We start from the raw sequence: 16528 nt of genomic DNA, 5'->3' as shown, positions 1-16528 counted from the left end.
CTCTTTCCCTCCCTTAGATCCTAAACAGGCTACCCCCACCTAAGGGGCGTGTAGCTCTCACATAATTTCCAAGTCCTCCTCTTCCACAGGCTCAGGATGTATACAAAGTAAGCACCTTGGCTTCCTGCTGAGTCACTTAGCCAAACCTCTAGACTCCCCAAGTTGACACAATGTATCAACCATAACAACCCTGGATGGAAGCTTTCCATAAATAATAATCATTTTATAATGGAGAACTGAAGGAAGGTTAGATGACAACAGGAATTGAGAGACCACTAAAATTATAGTGGAATATGAGAGGACATAATCTATAATGAATATTCAAAACCACAACTATCTTGACTTCAGAATCCTCAGAGGTCCCCTGTGATCAATACCTATAGTTCCCAACACATAAAAACTCATTAAGAATCTTTCTCCAAAATAAGATAAAATTTAAACAAATCAAACATAGAGACAATTAAGAAATGAAATGACTAAGAAAAATACTATTTCTTTTTATTGTATTTGGTGTTGTGTCACCTACTTTTTTAAGTGAAAAGAGGTTATTTTTTAAGAGAGATATGAAATAAGAAAAAATTGTTGATTATCTTAATAGTTAGAAAATACATTGCTCCAGGCAAGGTAATAAATAGTTTGTAATTAGAAAGGCCAAAAAAAAAATCGTCATGGCATGTTTAACAAGCAGAATGGACACCGGCTGGAAAAAAGAAGACAAGGGTGTTTTAAGTAAGATGAAAGACTTGTTTTAAAATTACTTTTATGAGGAAATAAAGGGCTTATGAAAAGTGAGCAACATGAATAAAGGAGCATTCTGAATGTTCAAGGGAGGAGAACACAGAGACCCCTTTGAAAATAAACTTGGAAAGTATGGAAATTGAAGGCTATATGCATATTGTTCTTAAGTACAGAAATGCTCTTAATATTCCCTGCCTCTGCTTTTCCATTTGGACAGTGTATAGATTCCAATACAGTTGCTGTATCTGCTGGGCAAGCAGTACTTTTCCACTTTCTCAGCTGTGGAGAAAGGGACACTAAAGATAATTCAGTAGAGGAACCGTGATTAAGGCAAGATGAAAAAACATGAGATTCTGATCTCAGAGGCCAAGAGCCCAGAACTGGAAAGACAAACAAATGATGAGAATTAAGGAGCTCTCCATGGGCTTTTACAAATTACAAGCCAATATTTTTCTACTTTGAATGAAAAATGATATGTAGTGATGGCTTGCCCACTAATCATGGGATGCAGAACTTGAAAAAGCCCTTGAGAGGTCCATTAGACCGTTAATTAACTCAATACTCAAAATACCTCTTCTCTTCTAAATTGTAAGACCTCCCAGTCTGTATATTTTAGATACAATTCATGTATATATGTGTAAATTGTTTTCTTCTAATAATATACATTAGACCTTACCAGAATTACTCATTACTAACCAATTAAAACAATTAACATAACAGAGATTTGAGATTGATTAGAAAAAATATTTCTGTTGGTTTTCAGTTTCATGAGAACATACACACAGGAACATACCTTAGTGAAAGCTCGGTAACACAAGCCACACAGCTCCACCAGGTATGCCAGAGTGAAGACAGCATTCTGAATGACAAAGCTGAGCAGTTTCGAGAATGGTTCCAACAAACTCTGCAATAAGATTGGGGCCAAATAAATTGCTGATTCCTTTCTTTAAAAAAAATTAAAGCCTTATTCACTTTAACTAATAGAAACATTCTTTTTTAATTTAAAATCTGTTGCCAGGTGGCTACTATAGTCCAATAAAAATAGAACTGTACATTCAATCAATAGCTCAAAGAACATGATTTAATCATTTTATTGCTCAAAAATCCATTTTTCCAAGTGACATAGTATACAAACCTACTTAACTATAAGTATCCTATCTTCCTGTCCACCCTAAGCAATTTAGACCCTGTAAGGTCTGCATTAGGGTTTTCCCTGCTATTTCTCAGAAGCTTTGGGCATTGATAGTTCACCAGAATCACATTCTCCAGAAGCCTGTCTTCTCAGTAAAGTAATAAGAACCAACCTTGTTCTTAAGGATCCAAGTACTATTAGCTTAAATAAAAATCCAGCCTCCTGCCAATATTTATCAGGTAGATATTTGGTTTCACCCATACATTATGGTTTGAATTTGACACGCCCCCCAAAACTCATGTCCTAAAGGTTTGTTTGCCAGCTGATGGGCATTTGAGGGAAATGACTGGATCATGAGGATTTTAATTTTCATCCACTGATGATCATAATTTGATGGCATTATTGGGAGGTGACAAAAACAAGACGTGGGGCCTAGTACAAGAGACTGCATCATGGGGGTGTGATATTGAGGACCACATTTGATCCCTGGACTCCTCACTGTCTATCTCTCTCTGCTTCTGGCTGCCATGAGAGGACACTGCTTTGCTCTGCCACAGCTTCTGCTTTGATGTTCTGACCTAAAATAGGTCCACAGCAAAGGAACTAGACAACTATAAGTCTGAAACTATAAGCCACAATAAATCTTCCCTCCTCTAAATTATGTCAGGCAGTTTGTTGCAGGCACAGAAAGCTGATTAACATACTATTTGAATCCTACCTATAAAGGGTCAGTTTCATTCTATATGCTTTCTTAAGTTATTTAGAAACATTTATTGAGCACCTACTAGGTGTTAGGCAGTTTGGTGCTTTCATACACTTTACCTCATTCAAATTTCTTACAATTACCCTGGGAAACAGCACGTTATAGTACAAGTAATGACACAAGTTTTCCAATCTGTGATACAAGTGTTTTCAAATTCTAGCTTTCTGTGACACTGAAGAAATGATTTAGTCTCTCTGAAAGTTAGTTCTCTTCTCTGTAAAAACAGCTAAATAATGGCTTCTGCCTCCTTAGGATTGTTATGAGAATTAAAGAAAATAATGTAAAGTACATAAAGACATATAAAGTACTTGGCAACAGTAAGCCCTCCACCTATGTTAGCTACAGTCTTCATTATTAATCCTCTGAAGGGTTAGTATCCCTCCCTATTTTGCAACTGAGGTAGTTAAGTAGTCAAGTGATTTGCCTAAGGCCATACAATTATCGAATTAATTCACACCCAAATCTTAAGGAAATTTTCCAGAGGTATAATTGCTCTGTAAAGATTTAACTAGACTCCAGTGTCATAACTGCCATCACTTTTCAACTTCTGTAGTCCTTAGCGTCTGGATTATAAAAGTAATAAAAATGTGCTGAGCCAGAATATGTAGGAAAGTACTGAAGAGGAAGTAAGTCATATGTATTCTCACCCCTAGAGATAACATGTTGACATACTTCCTTTCTTCACTGTAAATCAGTTTACTTGGTTGAAATCTTATCTATGCACAAAGTATACATTTTGTTTTTAATAACATCATATAATAAGAAAATTCCGGTGCCATTTAATTCTTTGTAACACCCATCCATTTTAATGGCCAAAAGTCACATTTTACTGTGAATAACAACAATTTTCATTTTCTTACTTAGAGTAGATTCTCAGAAAAACAAACTACTAAATCAAAGAATATGAATGCTTTTGAGGTTTCTTCCATTGATGGAAAAAATGAATTCATTGCATGTTAGTTGCCCCTGAGAACAGAAATTATGCTTTTCACTTATTTGTACTCCCCACAGAAACTTATGTGATGGTTTCTATACAGAACATTTTTTAAAAACTCATTGAAATGGTAGGTTTGATTCAGCATTCTTTGTGAAGGCAGCTCTGTATAAAGGCTGTTGCTTTCAAATGCTGACAACAGATGAATAGGGACGGCAATATGTCTCACATTGATAAATAATGCATCCTCATTGATTAAAAAGAGAAACCTAAATTCAAGACTATACAGAAACTTGTCCTTATATTTAATGAACCAGAATGGTGATGGGCAACATGTGCAAATGAAAAACAAAGGAGCTTGGACTCAAAGGACCTTCGTTTAAGTCTCAAATCTTCTACAAACTACCTTGGCTAAGGCATTTTATTTCTCTGAGGTTATTCCTTATCTATAAATGACCAGATTGAGCCAAATAATTTCTTTGCAACTTTCTATCATAAACTGTGAGTCTATGGAAGCACAGTGAAGGTAAACGGTTGCAGGTAACACAAATTGTTGAGATATTAAGTAGTAATTACAACCTATTGCAATACACACAATTGCACCATTGCATATAATGTAGCCCAGAGAGGTATTCTGTATTCTGGGAATACAGAAGTGAATGAGACACAGAACTGGACTTCTTGAAGCTCATGGTCTCACCAGAGAGGCTTCAGGACAATATAAGTGCTAACAGAGAAATCTCAGGCAAGTATAATGGGAACTGACATGAGAGGTAGTTGCTATAGATTGTACGAGCATTTAAAAAGATCTGAATGGAAGCTTGACAAATGAGAAGAAGTTCAGCACACTGATAAGAGTAAAAGCATTTCAGGCCAGGGATATAGCTCAGTGGCACAGCACCTGCCTGGCAAGTGCAAGGTCCTGAGTTCAATTCCTAGTACCAAAGCATTTCACAGAAAGGAAATAACCTAAGCAAGGGCAAGGAGAGTATAAAACTAAATAGATTACATATGCAATGTTCTAAACACAAGGTCAGCCATAAGGTAAGTATTCAATAAACAGCAGTTGTTTTGATGAAGATGATGATGCTTATTGTGAGAGTGCATAGGAGGAATAAGGGATGGTACAAGCAGCCAAGGACTAACTTAGAAAGGTAATCTGGTAAGTAATAAAGTATCTTTCTAAAGCCACATTATTCTAAAATAAATGAGAAGTTATCAAAGATTTTCAACCAAGGAACCAATGCAATGAATTCTGTGTTTAGAAGGATCACCTAGTTAGTAGTATGGAATATGGATTGGTAGACATGACCTAGGATTAGAAGGACCAATTATAAACAATAGCACTGTGATATATTAGATACTGACCTAGCAGAAGCAGAGGAAGGAGACTGAAGTGGAGGCATTCAGTATGGAAGAACTATACAGTAGTGCTATACACCTATCTTTTTAGGTTAAAAATAACCAAATACCCAATGGATTATGTTTTTCTGAAACATACATACCCTTGTGGCATTAGTAGAAGGTATCTTCAGGAGGCAAATCATAATTCTCAAACTGGAATCTAAAGAACACTGTGAACAAATATTGAAAAAAGTAAAAAGTCAGTTCCCTTCCTCATAGATCTTTTATTTTAAATAGTGTCTGTATTTATTTTAGCAAAAAAGAAAAATCTAAAATTACCTCTCATAGTTTCTTATGCCAGATATTCACATTGAAAATAACCATTCTCAAGTTAAAACTTTTAAATAAAACAATCAGTTAAACAACATTAAATAATTAAATACAGCTCCTGTACTATTTTTCAAAGATGTGGCTATAGAATTAAATCATACAGGAATCTGGATTGACAACTGGGTGGATGGATGGATAGATGGACACATGGGTGGATAGGTAGATATTAAATGTAACCAACTCTAAAGAGATACACTAACTTGTGAAAGGTCATGTTGGAAAAAAAAACCTTAGATCTATTTAAAAACCATTAATCTAAATAAAAGCTAGTTTTATTTGTTCTTTATCCATTGTGAAAAGACATGACAAAACCTGGGGAAATGCAGTAAAATTTCAACAAGAGAAAAATCAGTCATTCCCTACAAGTCTACTAGAGTTCTATTTTGGCAAGTACATCAAAATATACTTTTTAAATTGAATTTACTTGGGTGGAAGAAACATTCTGCAACAAGAATGAAGAATAATATTACTGGCTGGGCATGGTGGTGCATGCCTCTAATCCCAGCACTTGGGAGGCTGAGGCAAGATCACCATGAGTTCAAGGCCAGGTTGGACTACATAGTGAGTTCAAAGCCAGTCTAAACTACATAGTGAGACCCTGACTCAAAAAAATATTGTTTAACATTGTAAATATATTCCAGTAGGAGGCTATAGTTCTGTTTCTGCAGCTATGTATTGTAGCCTCTTTCAGATGGTGCCAACCAAGTCAGTTCTCCAAGTGGAGCCCTTGGATCCAGCAGCAAGTCTGTTTTCTGGAAACTTGTTAAAATTCAAGTCCTTAGGACCCACTCTGTTGAATGAGAAACTCAGGAATCAGGCCCAGTAATCCAGGTTCTATCAAGCCTGTAAGGACACTGATGCACACTTAAATTTGAAGTCCATTTTCCAAACTGATAATAATAAGCTACAAATCATTCAACAACTTTGTATTTTTCCCAGAGATTAAAAACAAAATAGAAGCAATGCCTTGATCTGCCTAAATCTGACCTAGCAGGGGAAAATTCTCACACAAATCCCAAAAGTATTTCACAAGTGTCTTTTAAAGGAACCACTGGCCTACTTTGTATGCTCAATACCCATTGGAGTTGATGGGACTTTTACTTACTTTAATCCAGGGGTTGACAACTGGCTGCTCATCACCACCACCACCACTCTACCACCCCTGTCAGTGATTTAAAAATCAGGAAATGTGGGAAGATCCACCTGAGGTCTCATCACCTGCATAACAATCAGCAGGCAGAGTAGTGGCTGAACCAGTAGTGGGACTAATGCTTTACAGTTCTTAGGGGGTCTCAGTTTTCCTATTATCTTACGTCATTCCACTTCACTCACTAGCCCTGCAGGCAAGGTTCCCATGGGCAGAGATGACTTACAACTTAGGCATACCAGTTGTTTACAGCAGGAAATGCTTTCAATTAACTATCTTAACTATCTGCACACAGCCATCTGAATCTGCTGCCCTGCCCGCTCCTCCTCTCAGAGTATAGCGCTCTCTTAGCAATGAACTCCCATGATGACTCCCCCCTCAAGAGAGGCTCTGTGTGGCTGTGTTAAAATGTGTGCACTTGATTTTTCGTATGTGTATTTATAGTACCTATGTATATCCAAGGTTTCAAAGTACTAATCTTATTTTCTTGGATTTATTTAGTTAATCCAGATTTGTGAGAGAATGAGGGAAATGCTAAGGATCCTTCCCCTGTACCTCTGTGTCTTCCTCTACCTTCAAACTCAAAGCAGCATAAAGAAGGCTAAGGGTCACTGAATGATCGTCCTTACATTCCCTATTAGAAATATCTGCCAATTTACCAAAGGTATTATCAGAGGTGATTGATCTTTATGACATTTTACACGTATCTAATACTCATTTCAGAAGTGGAGCTAACAACATGTAACTTCACTTGTCAGATGAACAAGTGATTCACTGTGTTCCAATTTAAATACTTTCATCTGTGAAATGCACAGAGAAAGCACAAAATACCTATTGGGGCTACTGATCAAAGACACAGCAATGCCACTGCCGACCACATCTTTTCTCCTTGTTCTAGAGGTGCAAATGCCTTTTCCTCATCCCTGTTTTAGAAGGGTTTGAGGGGTCTGTGAGTAGAAAGAGCACTGGACTGTGCCATAGAAGATTTGAGTTCTAATTCTTAATTCTCCCACTGCTGAGCTATTTAAGCAAGTAGCACCACCCCTTTGGATGCAATCCCCCATATAGGAGATGGGGCCTGGAAAGAATAAATCTTTATAAGTCTCTTCGAACTTTAGTAGTATAGGTGTCTATGTTTGCATTTAATGGGCCCATGTTGGTACTAACCCTTGGGCCAACATTATTTTCAGGAAAGTTACTATGTATGTGTTCTCGCAAGGTGGTATGATATTGGGGAGTAATGAGTCCAGCAGAAATATCATCTTGGTCTTACAAGTTCTTCATTCACAAATACATAGGCAAACATTTCCCTTTAGATAATTCTAAAATTAAAACTTTACATTACATACCTGGGCTCCCTTTAGACAAAACTATTAATTTGTTTATTTAATGTACACCTGAGAAAATTTCTAGCTAAACACAAATCTACTAATGTCTTCCTGACTTTTAAAAAAACAGCAAAAAATGTACACAGAACATATTCATATCAGTGAGCAAAATGCCCATTCCAGGTAGTTGTCATTTGGTAATATTTAAAAGAAGAACTTGAATAATTCTCTGCATTCCATGGCAGACAAACACTTTGGGATACATCACATCACCCAAGACCGCCTCTTGTGTTGTTCTCTGTAAGCAAATGGCCAGGAAGTAATTAAAAATGAAATTGTAGGCTTTGCTTACCTTTAGAGGTAAAACACAAGGCAGCTTGGCAAAAAATGTCTGAAACTGGTTGCTGATTGTGGTCCAGAGGCTACTAGGAGAATCCATGGGCAAAGCTTCCATGAAAGTAGCAATGTTTTCCAAACAGCGTATCATAGCACCCCCTGCTGGTAAATTCTTTTTGTTATTTAGACCCTAAAAACACAAAAGCATAGGCAATCAAATGCTGAAACAGCATGGGGGATTCATTCATATAGCTATTGGTGAAGTCAGTTTTTAAAATCCCATATAATGCTATAAACATATGGTGAGTGCCAACTATATAGGCCAATTATTGTAATGGGAAGAAAACGAGAAAATTTGACAAGTTCGGACAAACTTCAAAGGGAAGATTCGTGATCTCTGACTCAATGAAAGGTAAAATGTAAGCAAGAAATAAGGATCTATAATTGGTGTATTTCAATCCTAAGAAGTCATACTGCATGATGCTCACCGGAAAGAATCATTCAGCCCAAAGACAGGAACTATAAATTACGAGAGCAGCCGCTTTCCTCCTAGCGAAATACTAGCTAAGAGAGACAGTAGTAGAGCTGAGACTTGAACTTTAGTCTCACAAGACAAAAAGACAGCACATAAACAGAGGAGCCACGACTGGAATCTCAGTTTTGTGATACAACACTCCACTGTAATTAGGCAGTAGAGGGTCCTGGTACTGAACATTATGTGGTGGTCTACCCATTATGGCTCATTTCCAAAGTCCAAAGGATAGTTCTGTGGAGGTGAGTTTTCAACTCGCTGTCCAACACTTAGCTGAGAGTGTCTAGAAGCTTAAATGAATAGTAAACCATACAAAATTTAAATCAAATTTTTAAGTTAATGAATGTGAGTTTCTCCCTCAGCAGTACTGTACAGAGTGACATTTTGGCTGGGGCATAGGGTAGCATTAAAGCAAACCTACCTCCAAGAGCTGACTGAGAGCAGCAATAGAGCTCAGCTCGTTGAAGTCCATGAGAGATGTGGCCAAGGTCCGTAAAAAAGTTCCATCTGCCAAAAAAACAGTCAGATTTAGTAGTGTTCTGGTTTGGGGGACTAGCCAGGTTTGTGGTGTCTGGAACCTCTGGGCACATTACCTTTGATGGTGCTCTGGAACAACTGCGGGAAGATGCCGTTGGGGGCCAGTTGATGGAAGATGCAGCGCAGGAACTGCTTGGCCACCCCTGCTGCATTGCCAGGGACCATCATGCTGTGTTGGAATAGGGAAAGAAATAGCACAAGAAATTGTGAGCCATCGAGTATGCATTTAGCAGTTATTCATTCAGAGTTTAGGCAATTACACACCAGTCTTCTTATGCAACATCTCATTGTCATTTTCATCAGTGAGTTGAAATAATCTAGCCAAGCCTCATTTTTATTAACAATATATTTTTTAGATAAAACCATGAAATGTCAAAATGATCTCAGACTTAATCCAAGTCTCCCAAAGTATGTATGAAGGTTCCAGGGCCTCAGGAGAAAAGAAAACCTGCAAAGGTCGCATGTGCAGAGAATGGCAATCAGAAATAGAATGCTGGATGAAGATTATCAGCGAGATCTTCCCCAAAAGTGTATTTGGCTATTGGGAGAACTGTTGTGAGGAAAACTATAGTAAGGGAGATGTTCATTCCCATTGAGAGATCAAGGAAATTTTCTTAGGGACATCTGAGCTGGTACTGCTAAAAAGCGTAGGACTTTCATAGCTGTGGTTTCCCCTACATCCATTATACACTTCATGCATATCAAAAGAACTTTATGTGGTCCTGTATCTTAAACCAAGGTACCAGAGCATGGATTTTTCTGAAACACTTAGAGGGTAAGTTATCAGGAAGAAGAAATCAGAATGCAAACAGATAAAGGGTGGAAAGTCCTGCTTGTCTATTTACACCTATTATTGCCATAGTATGCCATGCATACCTGAAATGCTGGTTCAAACATTGAAACCAAAAGTCTTATTTAGGAAAAAAATAACTCCAAACTTTTTTTTTTTTTTTTTTTTGGTTTTTCTCCGGTACCGGGAACCGAACTCACGACCTTGCGCTTGCCAGGCAGGCGCTTTTGCCGCTGAGCTAAATCCCCAGCCCCGACTCCAAACTTTACAATAACTTTCAGAGCAGAGATCCTCTACCAATTTGTTTTATGAGGTCAGCATAGCCCTAAAACTAAATCAGATAAAGCCATTATCAAAATAAAACATTATCAGAAAATTTAAAAAATGGAAATAGAAAAGACTGACAAATATTCCTCAAGGACATTGAATCCAGCTATAGGTTAAAAAAATGATACATCACAATCAAGTAGACTTTGCCTCAGAAATGTAAGAATTCAATGGATGTAATTCAATATATTAAAGAATAAAGATAAAAAACTTTTGATTATTTCAATATATGTAGAAATTACATTTAACAAAAGTTCAGCACACTCTCATAACTTTAAAAAAAAATCAAGAAACTGGAAATAGAAGGAAGCATCCTTAATTTGCTAAAGGGCACTTACAAAAAACCTATAGCTAATATAACTAATATTGAGATATTGAATATTTTCTCTGTAAGATAGCACACAAAGCAAGAATGTCCACTCCCACATCTCTATTACCGTACTAGTCATTTCAATAAGATAATAAAAAGAAAAGATCAAAGATGAGAAAGGAAGTAGCAAAGCTATTATTGTTTGCAGATATGATGTTTTCCCATATATAGTAAATCCTAAGATATCTATAAAGTAACTTCTAGAACTAAGAAGTGAATTTATCTAGGATACAATGTTAGTATACACAAATTTATATCAGCAGTAAAAAGTTAATGAAATTTTTCAAAATTCAATTTATATTATCTTTACAAAACAAAAATTTTAAGAATAAATTTAACAAAGATGTATAAGATCTCTGCATTTAAACTAAAAAATACTGATAAAAATCTTTTGTAGTGAAGATGTATACCATGTTCATGAATTGGAAGATTCACCACCTTTATGTCAGTTGTCCCCAAATTGATTTATACTTTTAGTACAGCTCCAGCAGGCCTATGGTTAAGAATGAGTCACTTATTCTAAAATTTACATGGAAATGCAAAGAGTCTAGATATCCAGACCAGCCTTGAAAAAGATGACTACAGTTGCAGGACTCATACTCTGTGACTTCAATGACTTACTACATAACTACTGAATCAAGACAGTGTGGTACTAGCTTGAAGATCTACAGGAAGATCAGTGTAGATCAATGGAACAGGGTAGGAAGCCCAGAAATAGGCTTATCCTTATATGGTGTCCTTTAGTTTAATAAACACCAAACACATCCAAAGAGAAAAAAAGTGCTTTTAGAAAAATGATGCTAAAGTAATTAGATGGTAATATGAATGACAAGGAACTCCCACCTCACATCACATATAAAAATTAACTTGAGAATGATGAAGATGCTAGTATACATGCTAAAACAATAAACTTAGAAGAAAACATTGGATAACATCTGTATGTCTTAAAAGTAGACAAATTTGTCTTGAGTAAATGATAGGAAGCAGTAGTTATAATTTTTTTAAAATTTCATAAATTAGATTTCATCTGTTTTAAAATTTCCTCAGGAAATAATACCATTAAGAAACAGAGTAGGTAAAACCCTAAGCACCTCAGAAAATCCATCTTCTGGTACCTTGGTTTAAGAAACAGAACCACATAAAGTTCTTTTGACATGCATCAAGTGTACAATGGTTGAAGGGGAAACCATAACTATGCAAGTCTCACCCTTTCTAGCAGCACTAGCTCTGATGTCCCTAAGAAAATTTAATTGTAGTTAATGCCAACTTTGCTGACATACATAGGGGGACAAGTGTACTAAGTCTGAAGTTTACTTTGAAATTAATCCAAACAAAATGGATATAAGGCCAGATAGAGGGATATGTGATAAAATAAATAACATGCCCACTGTAGAAAGTAGGTGATAAGTATATAAGTGTTCGCTGTAAAATTCTTTCAACTTTATTGTATACTTAAAAACTTATATGAGACTTCAAAATATTAAGAAGAAAAAAGCTTTTAAAAATTATATGCCCAAATAGAACAAAAGAAAGGATATCTAAAACCTTCAGTTGTTGACATACAATACTAAAAACAATGCCATTTTATGTTTGTACAAAATGCTACAGTTACACGTCACAAAACTCTGTCACTTGGACCTCGCAGCAATTACCCCTGTTGCACAAGAGCGGCATATGTTAGAATCCCTTTTACAGTTGAGAAAACTAAGGCAGAAAAGGATCAGTGTACTCGAAGTCACACATAGCATCTATTCCTGCCCTTTAGTTCTCTCATCCTGTCACATGTTGCCAAAGTAACCTTTCCATATGCTACACACACACACACACACACACACACACACACACACCCCTCAGCCAATCTCAGTGAAAGCTTGCGTTTCTGCACTTGTAGCCACACTAGCCTTTTCATAGTTTTTTCCACATACTGTGTTCTTTATTACCTTAGCAACTTTACCCAAGCTCTTTCCATAACTGTTTGCAGTTAAATTCAACTTATTTCTTTCAGATCCTAGTTAAAAATGTCACTTCTTAAGGGAGGCCCTTCCCTTCTCCTTTTCTTTACCACTACACAGACTAGATCGTGTCTAGTAAATTTAGCGTTAGTGAGCTACACCCACTCGTGACATCAGTGCTCACTTACTCGCCTGTCTCAGTAAGTGGCACATGATGGGAGTGCCAGACAATACCCTGTGGCACAGGAAGGGCATATGTTAGTACCCTTTCACAGATGAGGAAATTCAGCAAAGGTACCCAAAATCTGAGAGGCACTCTTGCCTCCTTTCTCTCTCACCTAGTATCCAATCTATCAGCAAACTCTGTTGGCTCTACTTTCAAAATATCTCCTAAATATATCCTTAATGTGACAGTTTCTCATCACCTGAAAGCAAGTCACCATTTTCTCTTACTTGCACAATGAAACAATTTCCAAACTGGTTTTCCTGCTTCCTGTCACCTCCATGACCTATTTCAGCACATATGTTAAAGTGGTCCTTTCTTTGGTTTTTAATTTTTCATTTTAAATATTTTAAATTTTATTCTCATAAGAACACAGCATGAAATCTACTTTCTTAAGATTTTAAGTGTACTATATATTATTGTTGACTATAGGTTCAGTGTTCTGTAGCTGCTTAACTGAAATTTTATGCCCATTGATTAAATAATTCCCTATCTCCCAACCCCCAGCCACTGGCAACCACCATTGCATTTTTTGAGTCTGTGATTTTGACGGGAGAATGATCCTTTCAAATCACGGGGTAAAGCATGTTGCTTCTTGCTCCAGTGGCTCCCCGTTTCATTCAGTAAGAGCTCAACTCCTTATAATAATCTATCAGTCTCTACCTGGCTTGGCTCTTCACTACCTTGTCTATCTCATTTCCCGCCCTTCTTTTTTTATAATTAAGTTTATTGGTACATTTTAGATACACATAATGATCATATTCATCATAGGGCATTTGTACCTGTATATGATATTTTCTGATTTCTCCATTTTTCCCAATCCCCTCTCCTCCCTTTAATCCATCTTCCCTTCCCTATTTACAAAGCTTTGTTTCTATTTTATTTTTTAACCTTTTCCCTTCCTTCCTTTTCCCCTTCCCCCACCGTAGTTCTTCTTTCCTTTTGAACAATTTCTTCCCGTTTCACAATATCTATTATATTGTAGCCACATTGGTCTGTTCACTGAGTACATCATGCATTTTCCTGAGTTGAAGCCTTTGCTGTTCCCTCTGCCTGGGTTGGTTTTTTCCATAAATTGCTGCATAGTTCTTTCATTTAATTCAGGTTTTGTTCAAAAGCATTTCCTCCGAAAGGCTGTCTTTGACCATTATAGTTAAAACACCACCTCCTGTCCCTATCACCTGGTCTTGATTAATTTTCACAGTGCTTAGCACTAAATGTTATAAAATTATGTTGTCAATTTTCTTGTTGGGTAATTTGCTTGATCTCTCTCTTCGACTGGAATATAAATTTCATGAAAGCCAGGATTTGCCTTTTTGTTAACCACTATATCCTCAGTATCCACGTAGTAACTCCATAAAAACTTGTCAAATGAATTGTTACATAAATCTCTGTATAATTATTTTTCTTCATAGTACTTAGCACAGTTTACAATTACAAATTTGTGTGAATATTTCACATTTGTCTCCCAAGTGGACATCATGCCCTATATTGGTGGGAATCATATAAGTTTGTTCCTAATTAAAACAAGTATCTTATACAAGGTGGGCTTAGAAGTACTTATTGACTAAAATGAGTGCATGAATAAATAAAGGCATAAATGTAAATCAAATAACTAATGCTCTCTGGAGTTACAACTGAGACCAACTATAGCCCTTCCACTGAATATACACTTCTGTTTTAGAAACGAGATAAACATGCACAGGAGGTAAAAAAAAAAGTGAGATTTGGACCCACTTAGGACCTTACCTTTCTGCTTGATTAGAAAAGGTAGTGCTGGATGCCAATCTAGGAAATAAAGTAAACAAAGTCACATGAATATCTTAGGTTTTTATTAGTATTGAGGTAGGACTTTTTGTGGTTCATGCTTAGATGAGGTGACATATATAACTCTTGACAATTCCTTTGACCAGGAAATGTTCCTTAGGTTATATTTAATACACTCTTTGAACCCTGCCTTCTGTGTCAAGTCAGATTTTTCCATCAGTGTTATGCAATTAAAATTGGTTTTCTGTCACCCAGCCAAACTACAAAATGGCCTTCATAATCAGATTAGTTAGATGCCAGAATCATCCAGTCCATCCCTGTAGTAATGCAACTCAGATTCATTTCTTTGTCTCCAGCCTCTGAAACCTACAAACCACAAACTGTAAGAACCTCTATAAGATAGTAAAATAATAATGAAGGTATTTGTCAGCTAGCTGCTGAATTGAAATGATGAGAAGGAAAATCTGTTATATTAAGAAGGGAAACATAGTATATTAGATTAAGTAATCAATATATAACATGCAATTTTGAAATGTATAATTATATGTCTCTGTATGCATGGCAACGATTCAGAGGTCATTATATAGAAAGAGAATGTACAAAATTGGTAGATTTAGAAGAATATACCTTAATCAGTAAGACACTGAAGCAACCAATAAGAAGAATGCTATCACTTTATGTGCTTTCATATGACTACAAGAATCAGCTGAGCCAACAATGCTTTGGAAAGGAACTCCTGCAGTCACTGACACCAGACACCATTTCCAGTTGCTTTGGTTGTGTTCCCTCTTATACTGCTTCTTTATAATGAATAAATAAATGTTGGCAAAAGAACTAAACAGTCATTAAGGTATGGGAAATATTACTTTAAAGGATTTACCTAGAAAATAAGATAGAGTTTAAGAGGCTTCCAAGTAGAGAACAATATATGAAATCACATGGAAAAACTTAAGTGATAAAGGAAAGAGTTTGCAGACTCTTACAACACACTGAGAATAGTGTCTGTGTTTGTAACTAGCATAAATTAATCAAGTGCTCATAAATTCACATAACCTCATCTGTTTTCACAGTGTAATTGAGGCACGAGGGAGCCCTGAATTAGGGGACTGCTGGATCTGTGTTCTTGGCAGCTTTGGTAATTAAGGTTGCTAAGAATCATGGCAATTTGCATTAAATGCTTCCCCCTTCTCAAAGAAGACAAATATTTAAATATAGTTATATGTAAATATGCAAAAGCATATCTGTTACTGATTTTCCTTGTTTTTCTTCCAAGCTCATGTGTTTCCATCGTAAACTTTGCCAGTGCTTGAACATGGATTATTCTTTTTTTACATTAAACCAAACAAAAAATGAAAACAGTCTCCTCTCTATATTGTTATATCTTTATATCTGTTATCAGTGGATTAATCCACTAATGAGCCCATAGCTAAATGTGCTGTTAGGAGGTAGGGCTGGTTAGAAAAGGTGTGTCACTGTGGGGGTTTTAGAGGGTATATCTCCCACTCCAGCTCCTCCTTTTTCTGCTTCTTGGCTGCCATGCAGTGAACGACTGTCCTGCACCATACCCTTCTACCCTGACGTTTCTATCTTGGAGTCAGCCAATCACAGACTGAATCACTTAAACTATAATTAAACTCACCTCCTTTAAGTTGTGGGTTTGAGTAATATGCCCCAGCAACAGGAAAGCTAACTAATATATTATCTTCTAACTTAACAAGAAAATGATAACAGATCAAACCAAAAAAGTAGTGATATAGGAATTGTGAGCCAGCATTAATAAACACCCTCAACTCCATAAATACTGCTGAAAGCTGATACATTTGTTTACCATTACTAAGACTTCAAAATCAAGGGCTTAAATGAATTAATTCATCTTTTTTGTTTCTCCACATCCCCATATTCGTCATTTCCTTTGCAT

At 36.4% G+C, this 16528-nt stretch overlaps 1 protein-coding gene across 10 annotated transcripts in view; it reads right to left on the bottom strand.

Annotated features, from left to right (window-relative positions):
- Positions 1 to 16528, bottom strand: part of Unc79 (unc-79 homolog (C. elegans)) — a 250138-nt gene that overhangs the window by 39248 nt on the left and 194362 nt on the right. For all 10 annotated transcript variants that reach the window (XM_013517287.1, XM_013517282.1, XM_013517285.1 and 7 more), the window contains 6 exons: positions 14593 to 14631; positions 9238 to 9350; positions 9066 to 9151; positions 8129 to 8302; positions 5073 to 5141; positions 1532 to 1642 (listed from right to left, as the gene is read on the bottom strand). In XM_013517287.1, the coding sequence (XP_013372741.1) occupies positions 1532 to 1642; positions 5073 to 5141; positions 8129 to 8302; positions 9066 to 9151; positions 9238 to 9350; positions 14593 to 14631 (592 nt within the window). The remainder of the gene's footprint in view (positions 1 to 1531; positions 1643 to 5072; positions 5142 to 8128; positions 8303 to 9065; positions 9152 to 9237; positions 9351 to 14592; positions 14632 to 16528) is intronic.

Source organism: Chinchilla lanigera, unplaced genomic scaffold (assembly GCF_000276665.1).
Source record: "Chinchilla lanigera isolate Chin_1 unplaced genomic scaffold, ChiLan1.0 scaffold00037, whole genome shotgun sequence".
Classification (NCBI taxonomy): domain Eukaryota; kingdom Metazoa; phylum Chordata; class Mammalia; order Rodentia; family Chinchillidae; genus Chinchilla; species Chinchilla lanigera.
The sequence above is the reverse complement of the archived record's forward strand: the minus strand, read 5'-3'. Positions and strand labels throughout refer to the sequence as shown.